Raw genomic sequence first — 11,497 nt, forward strand, 5'->3', positions numbered from 1 at the left:
GAAAGGTCGCGTTGTTGCCATGAAAAATGAGACTCGGGACACCCAGCGCTCGCACCAACGTGACTTTAATGGAATTCGTTATCACAACCCGTGATGTCGACTGTATTTGTTACAGTTTGTGATGTATTTTTATAAATATATATATATATATATATTAATATGCCGGCTTGCCCACAAACGAGACAATAGTTTTTTGCATTGATGTTTATTGTGGTATTCCACTTTTCATCTTTGCTTATTTCATTCACGCGCCACCATCAATTTACACCGTAGAACACCACAAACATAAAATTGACTAACTACGGCAAACATTGTACTTGGTGTAATTCGTTGTAATTCACATAAAAATACATATGTAACATACCACTTTGAACTTATTTTGTAAGTTTAGTTTGGGGTCATGCGAAGTACTTCCTGTGTGACGTCATTGCCGTCAACGACGTCACACAGGAAGTACTTCGCATGGCCCCAAACTAAACTTACAAAATAAGTTCACTCCTGAGAACTTGTAAATGATTCTTGAATCTCTGGAAAAGTAAAATAGTAACACACAAATTAAACATCCCGATTAGTACATATAGTACGTATGTGTAGAACCACTTGAGTGCACCTATCCAACGTTGGGAATCCTAATTTTTGTGCTCATCCAGCAAAGACCGCAGACTATCAGTGTCTGAACATCCACCCAAGGTGCCAACCTACAAAGCGGCAAAGGCAACAGAGGAAACGGCGTCTTCAATCCAAAGGCATTTGCATTTCAAATATTTCCAGGGGAGATATGTCGGGAAATGTCGGAGCCGTAGATTAGACGGAATAAATAAAAAAAGCCCCCCTCTCGCGGCTCCCCAGATCGAAAGGCGTCGCTAGTCTTTTTTCTCCTCACCAGTCGTTTCAATTTGGACCTTGATTTTATGTAGAGCATGACCAAAAAAAATAGAGATGAATCCATTCTGATCAGTAATTAATTGATCTAATTTATTTATTTCTAATCTCACATAATAATGCATAATAATGTAATAAGTGGCTTTGTTCATTTATTTCCTTGACTAGATAAAATTTTACCTTCTGCTATATTTGAGACGGGCCCCAATTCCTGGCCACAGCCTTTAATTCTACCATGAAGTATGGTTCAAAATTTCGTTTGTCAGTTGCCAAATAATTAGCAAATATTTTCATTAAAATAAAGAGCTGCGATGGCATCTTGAATGCTAGCACTGGCTGTTGGAGTACAGTTGTTGCAGCTGGGTACTTTGCATTGATGTAGTAAGCTAAACTTGTGCTCCTTCATGTCCAATAATAGATCAGTTTAAAACTTTCCGGGAACTTGTTATTCGAATTGTAAAGTGAAATTCTCACTCTTATTATTTTCAAATTAGTTGGTTAACTTGATTTACTTTCCGTACTTATTTTGTGTTTTTGGCCCAAGCGATGCGACTTATTCAATGTCTTTGGTTTTATGGGAAAAATCGGGTCTGGTTTGGTTTACTTTTGCTCCGCCGGCCATGCGTGAAAAATAGCTGTTTGAGGACAGATGATGTCCTGTGCCGTGCAAGGCTGGCGTTTGGGGTCACGCCTGGGGCCGGATTAGCACCCCCATACTGTGCGGATGACGGGACACTCTGGGGGGTACGCCATGGGGGGTGGGGCAAAGGAGAGGAGGGGAGAACGTACCCCCCTCGTGCCCCGTCCGCTTCTGGGACGGATGACCCACTCGGTCTCGTTGATAGCGCGGAATATAAATACGAAGTGACGGGGTACATCAGGCATGTTACCGCTGCTTGCCTACTCATCCTCACATCAAAGCTGACCTGGATCACCCCCCCCCCCCACACACACACACACACACACCCCTACACAAGCTTCCATTGTGACTGACTAAAAAATAAATCATGTAAAACCAATTAATCTGTTCCAGACATGCAAGAACATCGACAAGAGGAATAACTACAGTATAGTTTTTAAACATACAAATAGAATTTCATCAAGACAAGCAAATGGGATCGTATGTCAAGACGGTCTTTGCATATCTGTTTTTATTTCCCCTATAAAACTCCTATGGTCCTTTGGCACTTTGCAATACTGTAAATGAACATGACTTTATTTTTGTCATTCTTTCTTTGAAATTGGAAACGATCCCAAACTTGTGATATCCTGTTTGTCTTGTGGAACTATATCTATGGACGTCATTGCAACACGTCTGCAAAAATTGTGGCGCCAACATAGTTCCAGCAGGGGGATATTTTTGGTCAAGTACAAGGTATGACATTTTGACTGGACGACGAGAAGAAAAGGTGCGAGGAGGGGCGAGTCTCAGGAAATGTCCCAAACAAGGACATAGCATAAGCCTGGAAAAAAAGTCCTTGCAACATAGCATAAGCCTGTAAAAAAAAAAAAAATCCTTGCACAGGTGCCAACAACATATCTGAAACAACTGGGGGAGGGACGGTGTCGAAACGGGGCCATGACGCAGCCTGATGTTTTTGCCCCGCAGTCGCTGCTGGGCGTCCAGTGCGAAGTCCAGAGGCAGCTGAAGGCCTTCGTGAAGCTGGAGCGCTTCGGCCAGATCTACGACGCCAAGAGCGCCGGGTGCCCCCAGGCCGAGGCCCGGGCGGCCTTCGCCTCGTCGGGCTCCATCTTCGGCAAGGGCGTCAAGTTCGCCATCCGGGACGGCCGCGTCCGCACGGACATCATCAGCCTGGCCAACGAGGACGGGCGGCGCATGGCGGCCGTGCTGGACGACGCCTTCTACCTGGAGGCGCTGCGCTACACGGCGGCCGGCGTGGACACGCACCACTTTGTCAAACTGGGCTCGGTGGAGGGCGACCTGGGCTTGATCGGCATGGCGGTGGGCCGGCGCACGTTGGAGAACGGCGTCAACGTGACGGTGAGCCAGGTCAACGCCGTGCTCAACGGCCGCACCCGCCGCATCACCGACATCGCGCTGGAGTACGGCGCGCTGCGCCTCAATACGCGCTACGGCAGCAGCGTGGACGAGGAGAAGGCGCGGCTGCTGGAGGCCGCCCGCCAGCGGGCCGTGGCGCGGGCCTGGGCCCGCGAGCGCCAGAGACTCCGCGACGGCGAGGAGGGCTCGCGCGCCTGGACCGAGGGCGAGAAGCAGCAGCTGCTGGGCTCGGGCAAGGTGCAGGGATACGACGGCTTCTACGTGCTGTCGGCCGAGCAGTACCCCGAGCTCGCCGACAGCGTCAACAACGTCCACTTCATGAGACAGAGCGAAATGGGACGCAGGTGACATGAAGGCGCTGCCTGGGCGCCGCCGCCGCCGCCCGCCGCGCCGGACCTCTTGCCAAAGACGCTTGGGTACGCCGCCGGATCGCTTTTTTTTCTCTGCGCAGCTTGGTTTGGAATAGAAAATGTTCACGGGACAAAAAAAACAAAACACAAAAGCGACGGGTTGCGCTCGATACCTTCGATCTTTCTTTACCTTTTCGATCGGTGAGTGAAAAGCGAAATTGCAACTGAATTATCGGCGTGGAAGCGGGGGGCCGCCGATGTGGAGTAAAGGTTTTCGGATATGATGCCGGGATTTGTCCATTTTTGAGCTGGCTCCGTGTATTATATCACTTTAAACGGAATTGAGTTTAAAATTAGAATATATGACGATAACGTAAGCCTTAAAACGCATCGCGTTTGCAAAGTACGTTTTGGTCAAATGCGCAAAATTTGCGGAAACAAATGCCAATTGGGTGTTATGCACTGTAGGCTCACTTTTAAAAACATCAAAATTATTCAATAAAAATTGCTTATTTACTGTTTCAAAGCGGCTACGTGCTAAAAAAGTAGAGTAAGAATTCCGGGGAAAAAATCGATTTTTAGCATTCGACCTTCACCTTGTTTGGACATAGACTTACAGTTTTTCAAGGCCGTGACCGATTATATCGTCGCTGATAATCGACCCTCTTGATAATTTGTGTCTACCGATTGCAAATACCGATAAACAAATTTGCTTGCACTCCATGTAGAGACAAAAATGCCATGTTTTTAGCATTTTGCCGTTTGAACGTATTTCTAAATACACTCATCAAATCTGCCTATCGAAAAAATTTCTTCCATATCGGCAGTTACCCGCTTCCCTCCGCATCAAGTCAAACACAATAACGTTTGAACAACGTAATACGTCCGATTGATCATTTGATGAACGGTGGGCCGGAACGGTCGCGACGGTATTTTTACTGGTCCTCATTCGGGTCATGTAAACCTGACCAATTACCGTAATTCCCCAAATATAAGATGCACAGATACAACGTCCGAGTCCAATCTCGTTCACACACACGAATATCACTCAAATCGAAACCGGTTACGGAAAGGTATTCCGTTGGATTCGTTTATTTATCCCCGTCTTCGAGCATATACACGCAATCATAAACAAGGAACACAGACACCTTCGGGTTTTTACGCCAAAAAGAACTCGAGTTGCGTCGCCAGGAAAAGAAAGAAACAATTGCTTGGAGTGCGTTTAACGATAGCTGCGTTCACTGATCGCTCATAATGTGGGCAATCTGAAACACACTTAATTGATCATTCCCAAAGATGAAAAATGTTGTTTTTTGCTCTCGTTTTTACATTGTTGCGAAACTGTTGTGTCTTATGCACGGTAGCATAGAACATACCAGAATTTGACCCTCAAATTCGATACACACCTATATTTGGGGAATTACGGTAAATCGTAAAATCAACTGCGCTCCTGCATCCCATTTTTACATCTTGGACTAAAACGATCACAAAAAAATAAATGAGTGGGGTTTTTTCGTGCACGTAAGATGAACAAATCGTTTGAATCCTTGAAGTTGCAATCGGCAGTTGCCAACGGCGAAAGTCAACAATTTGCGGATTGCATCTATGGAGTGCCCGTTTCCTATTTTTTCCGAGATTCCTGAACAGTCTTTGCCCTCCAAGAGCGGCCGCTGGAGGACTTTCGTCAGCTCGCGTTGTTCCGCCTCAACTCACTCCGTTCTGCCTTTTCCTCAGCTAAGGAAATTCCCTCTGTCACGTCCTTTTTTTTTAATTATTTTATTTTGGTTGTTTTCCTTGAAACGTCAAATATAGATTATAAGTAACGAGGAGGCTCATCAACTGCTAAATGGTCAAAAGTGCTTAAAAAATCCGCGATAAACTAGAGGATTTGACAGCACTCAAGAATTCTGACTGTAAAATTCAGAAAATTTAATTTTTACGTTTTTCCAATTCTCATTTCAAAGTCAGAATTCTAACGTTAAAGTGAGAACGCTCACTCTCTCGGAACGATGCTAACTTTATTCCGACTGTATTCTCAGAACTCAAACTTTTTCAACTCCGAATGTTGACTTTTAAAGTAAAAGTTTTCATTTTAAAAAGTCAAAATTCTTATTTTTCATTTTGACTTTAGAGTGAGAATCCGGAGAATAGTCTTAAATCCGCGACAAGTCCGAATCCTTTCAATTTTTTACATTCTTCGCGAGCCTGATTCTGATTTGATCGGAATTCTGACTTTAGAATTCTGAAAATTGTCAGAATTTTGACTTTTTTTCGTATTCACACGTGGATGCCAGATTTCTAACCTTAAAATGAGAACTCTCACTGGTCATGCCAACTTTGCATACACTTTTGAGTACTCAGAACTCCCGACTTTTTCAACTCAGAATTTTGACTTTTAAAGTGAAATTTCTCATTTTAAAAAGCCAAAATTCTCAGAATTTTCCATTTTGACCTTAAATTGAGAATCCAGAGAATCTACGCTGTGGTAATCCTGCCAATCTTTGATATCCTTCACTTGCCCCAATCCTCTTCCGCAGCTTTCGATTTCACCGTTTTCCGACGGGAAACGCACGGAATCGATCTTGTTTTTTTCGATTGATCGGTGACTATGTCGAATAAGACAAGAAAAGATGTGAACTTTTCAAGCAAATGTGAAAGCGCGTCCCTTCTAAACGTCCGTCGCGGCCAAGCGCGGGATCAACCACGAAAGGTGAGCCGATCGTTTTGGGAGCCCGCGACGGCGACAGTATTGCCATATGTGCTGCTTTCAGCGTTGCCCACAGGACGAAAGAGACGCTACGTGGACAAAAGTCGGGGGACGCCAGATCTCATTTCAGACATGAGCGAGGCCCAATTTGGAGGAAAAAAATGATCTTGGTCTCAAGCTCAAGTCTCAGGGTGTCCACTTTTGTCCACTTGCGATTTGCCTTAACGGGACGCAATGCACGGGACCGGCAGGTTTTCCTGGTTCTGTTTACACTTCGTTCGGGGCGTCCTCACGACCACGACAAGGACGATGGAAAAACGTCGCGACCGCGCGCCTCTTGATCCGTCCGTCAAAAGCGTTGTGAGTCTTTTTTTGTGCGTCTCGTTTATTTTGTTGTCATGTTCAATGATGGCTGCACTGAGAACTGTTTGATTTTTGTTCTTTTTTTATCCCGCCCTCTCCTCTAAAGTGCGTATTTTTTTTTTACTTTCCAACACTGTGTTTTGACTTTTTATTTTCCGAACCGTGTAAATAGGAAGACGAGTCGAGAAGCAAGCTGTACATGAAAAACATGCAAACTGTAGATACCGCTTAGAGCTACATCCTGTGTAGTCTTATGAAGGTAGAACGAGAAAACAAAAAAATAAAGGGATTATTTTGTGTTTACCTTCTTGTGTTGTGTAATTTGTCGTCGAAAATTGCCAGCACCTGCGACCCAAAATTGCCAATTTCTCCAAGTTATGTATTAACTGACTGTAGTAATTATACTTTGCCTCACGCAAACAACCAAGCTAGCTTGCTTCCTCTAAGGCAAATTAGTTGTACAGAGATAGCAAAACAACCAATTAAATCCAAGAATATAAAATGTTGGTTGTGTATCTTTTATGTTTTTATGTTCATTCGAAATTTAACATATTATGCTTTAAAAGAGAGACTGATTAGCTAGCTTTTTAGCTAATGTAGCTAGCAAACTAGCAAGCTAGAAAGACTAAAGAGCTAGCTACTGTAGCTAGCCAAGTTATTTCGTCTTTCTTATTTCTAGCTAGCTACAGTAGCTGGCTAGCTACAGTTTGGTTTTGCTGTCATAGATTGTACAATAGTTACTTAGAAATGTATATAACAACGTTTTTATAAATTATTCCAGCCGAAAGACTAAATAACTATATATAGTAGGCATCCAGCTAGCTATTTAGTCTTTCTGCTTTCTGGCAAGCTACAGTAGCTAGCTAGCAATTTAGTCTTTTTGCTGGAACAACATAGAAAATTTTTACATTTCTAATTATTGTATAATCTACGACAGCAAACCTAAATAGTTCAGGAAAATAGTTTATTCGCCCACAAATCTTACAGTAAATATGGTTATTTTATTCCAGTTAGTTAGCCGTTTTCTTCGTACAGCAATTTAAGATTTTTGTTTATATTCCTGGATTTACGACGCTGTTTTGCAATCTCTATACAACTGATTCTGACATTCACTTGATTTATCCTCTTCACCCACAGGCTCTTTTAAATTACTATTTTTAAGTCAATCGAAGAAAATCGTAACCTTTTGGGGAATATCTGCCAGTGCAATTCAAGTCAACGTCCTGCCATCCGGATGAACCCTGGTGCGTAATACTTTCAAACACTGAAAGGCATTTTGGAGCGTTTTTTTTTTAATTATTATTATGATTATTATAATCTCACAGCAGACACTTGCACCTCCAAGCCTGTCACGGGACCCCAAGTCAGACTGAAGTTTGCAATCTATTTCCCTGCGGAGTCCCATGATTGAAAGTAAATTGAGCATAAACACTTTGACAGTCTCCTGCCTTTTCCCATTTTCAATCGAATGCAGCACAGAAAAAGAATAAATGAGGTAAAAACAAAAGCACTTTTGACACTTTCAAAGAGGTTACTGGCTGCTAACTTTGCTTGCTGCTTTTTAGTCTGGAACGTGATGATGAGACTTTTAAGACATAGCCATTAACCGGTCTCTACTGCCATCTACTGTCTTGGGGTGAAACAAGTCAACAAAGAATTTTCTGTTGACATAGTTTAAGCGTCGCTAAAACGGAGAGGATCATAAAACGGTGGGTTCAGGGTTTACTATGATGTCTCCAGCTAGTTTCTTTTCGAGTGGCAAAATATGGATGGATATGCTCCGGTTAAAGAACATGTACCGTTGCTCCATTCTGCACATTTATTAACTGTGGTCTGCAATAATACAGACAAAGAACAAATGTTAACATACATACATACAGTAAATACACCATTCAATCCACTACCCAACAAGCAGCATAACATTCTTAACTTCTAAACTCACTGCTTTCAGTTTTAGCCAAACACAAATAAATGCTTCCTCATATGAACGAAACGCTATTAGCATAATTAGCATGCTAGCCTAATACAACAATTTAAGCGCAGTAAAGGACGTCACACACAAGCATACACTTGCTCTATAACACACAACTAATGTCCAAATTGAACATAATAAGGAAATAAACTCACCTTTCATCACATAGGCCTACACACAATCACAAATGTGCTAGAATGTGCGTTATGAGCAACTTTATCAAGTTATGTCACGGACGAGGAAAAAAAGGAAAATCTACGGTGGGTCATTAACGTTAGACGAGTGTTGCGTTCATGGAAGGCTCACAGCATGGGAAATTACAACATCGCACACAAACAGCACATCGAACGAAAGTACAAACATATAAACAGTGTGGGCTTTCTAACAGTCGCTCAACGGAATGTTGCAAAAATCGCAGGAAAAGCAATGACATAAATCCTATTAAAATGCTTTTCAAAAACTGTCATTTTAATGGTTTTATATGGTCCATATTTTGGACAATGATTATTTTTGTACACAAAATCTGGCTCGACCAGCTGCAGTCACATAGAAATGTCAGAATCGTTGCATTTTGAAATTTGACGTTTTAATCATCTGTTGGAAATTTCAGCTCCCTTGTTTTTTTTCAAAATTAATTCATTTATATCGTGAAAAAATAAAAAAAGGGAATTTTCATAATTTTTAACATAATGCCACAAGGGTGAAAAACTTCCGTGGTTCCGTGGGGGCCAAAGGCCACCTGGAGGTACGGCGCATATACCGTCATGGTGAAAAGTTCAATCGTAGTTTTTTTTTTTGGAACAAAAGTTGTTCCTGCCGAGAACTCTCGTTTTGCGCAGCGAGACGATATTTTTGTTTAGGCCTGCAGGCGGGCACACAACGGCCGGAATCCTAATGACAATAAATTCACCTCAGCCTTGCTGACCTGAGAAAGCAGTCGGGGGCCCGCCAATGGCTGAAATTGCAAATTCCGAGCAAAATGGCTGACTTCCTGCTCAAATACAAAAAAAAAAAAAAAAACTCAGAATTACACACACGTTTTTTTTCTGATCTCTGAGCATATGATGAAGGTAAGTCTTATTTTGGGCTTATGGGAATCCACAAAACAAAAAAAAGATGTTTCTATAGGGAAACAGGTATTTCCATATATGGCAACAGGAAAAGGAAACAGGTATTTCCATATATGGCATTTTTGCCTTAATGCCAAGTGGTGTTATGACAGCTGACAAAACTGAAAAAAAAAAAGTGATGAACAACTGGCCCGACATTGGCTGTCATCATGCTTTGGAAACGGAATAAAAGCGCTCTAATTGTTCGTTATATTGATTTAAAGACACATGGAAAGCATTGGCTATAAAAAGCCTCTTTTCATCCTAATGCAATTTATATACTGTAGTGCAAGAAAAAAAAAAAAAAAACAAAGCGGGTTGGCGTTCGGTTTTAAAATAGAAGTGATACATATTTAGGTCACATCAATCAGACATATATTTCGTCATAAACAGAGGTGGAAAAGTTATATTTTTATATATATATATATATATATATATATATATATATATATATATATATATATATATATATATATATATTTTTTTTTTTTTTTTTTTTTTTTTTTTTTTTTTCTTGCGCTCACATCACTTGATTTTCACAATTTGCCAACAAGGATAGAAAGAGTGCATATCCAAATTGGCTTCTTTTTTCATTTATTTACTTTTATTATTAATCGATTACATATTTTATTCAAATGTTTCCCCAACTGTCTCTGTTTATTTCCACTGTTTCCGATCAGGTCCGTTTTTTTTTTCATCTTCTTTTCTAGCCCTTAAAAAAAATCACCAAAAATTATAATAAAATAAAACGTAAACTATTAAAAGGCATTTTCATAACCCCAGTCTTTTTTCCCTTATAGCAATCAGCTAATATATATATATATATATATATACATATATATATATATATATATATAGTGTGTGTTTGTGTGTGTAATATCTAAATAAATCCGTGCAAAAATATATTTAATAATATTATATTATATTATATATTTAATTATATTAATTATATAATTATATATTTAATTATATATATATATATATATATATATATACTGTGTAATGTTTGGCATGTGTTTTAAATTGTTAAAAGGAAATGTCTCCTTTGAAATCTTCTAAAAAATACAGATAAATGACACATAACTGAACTCCGCATTAAATATAAAATATGAAATAGTTTCCCTCCCTCGATAACTGCAGCAACAAAGCTTGAAAGCGCTTTGGCTGTCTGACTTTCTTTTCAGCTTAGTGCGCGCGTGCGTGCGTGTGCGCGCGAGTGAGCGTTTGAGTTTTTCTTTTTTTTTTTTTTTTTTTTTGGAACTAAGTGAAAGGTGTCCAGTGTCTGAGCCGGGTCCTCGGAATGTGCCTTTTCATCCTGCGCGCGGTTCCAAAATACCGCAAAACAAAAAGTCCGACACCTGCCGTCTCTCGGCTCGGCCCGGTGTTTATTTCCCCTTTCAACTAGCGACGTTTTGCACAAAAGAGGAGCCCACCTGTTGGACGATTTGCAACAACGCCGAGGCCGCCCAAAAGAAAGAAATTCCAAATAAAAAGCGTGGCCGCATTTCAAGAGCGGCGAGCGGGCCGCATCTGTTGTGCGTCTGAGCGGACAGCGGGACCGGCTCATCTTTTAATCATCCGGCTCCGGCGTTCCCGCCGCCATGCAAATGATGGCGCCGTAATAAAAGCTTAATGGCGCGGGCCGCGGGAAAGCGAGCGGCTATTGAGGGAGCGCGCCCGGAGTCCCCGAAGGTTCTCGGTCTCGTTCGGAAGCCCGCGCCAACGACTCGCCGTTAAAAGAGTCGACGCAAATGAAAGGCGGGCGCTCGTTTTTAAAATGTCACCGTTGCGCGGGTCAGGCGGAGGTCGGGCGCTAGCGCTGGCGCATGCTAATGGGATGACGATATGCGCGATGGGCCAGCTACCAAGAAAATGTGGTGAAGATAAGCTACTAATTATTGCACGTTAAATGACGCTTGACCGCATTGAAGCTAGTCAGTGGAGAAAAGTAGCTAGCTACGCATGCTAACGCGCTCATACAATTTGGAGTCTTCTACTGACAAAAATTTGACCGGCGCTTGGCGAAATGGTTCTTGTGTGTCAGAAAATTTTAATTGAGCTCTAAAATAAAGTAGTTAACTTTAAATGTATATA

The 11,497-nt window shown here is 41.7% G+C and overlaps 1 protein-coding gene across 9 annotated transcripts in view; it reads left to right on the forward strand.

Annotated features, from left to right (window-relative positions):
* The window catches only part of tenm4 (teneurin transmembrane protein 4), a 185,784-nt gene extending 179,159 nt beyond the window's left edge, over window positions 1–6,625 (forward strand). For all 9 annotated transcript variants that reach the window (XM_088427927.1, XM_088427919.1, XM_088427920.1 and 6 more), the window contains one exon: window positions 2,492–6,625. In XM_088427927.1, the coding sequence (XP_088284053.1) occupies window positions 2,492–3,250 (759 nt within the window). In that variant the 3' untranslated portion in view covers window positions 3,251–6,625. The remainder of the gene's footprint in view (window positions 1–2,491) is intronic.
* Window positions 6,626–11,497: the final 4,872 nt, after the last annotated feature.

This window comes from Hippichthys cyanospilos, chromosome 11, assembly GCF_059441005.1.
Source record: "Hippichthys cyanospilos isolate Australia breed blue-spotted pipefish chromosome 11, RoL_Hcya_1.0, whole genome shotgun sequence".
NCBI classification, from domain to species: Eukaryota; Metazoa; Chordata; class Actinopteri; order Syngnathiformes; family Syngnathidae; genus Hippichthys; species Hippichthys cyanospilos.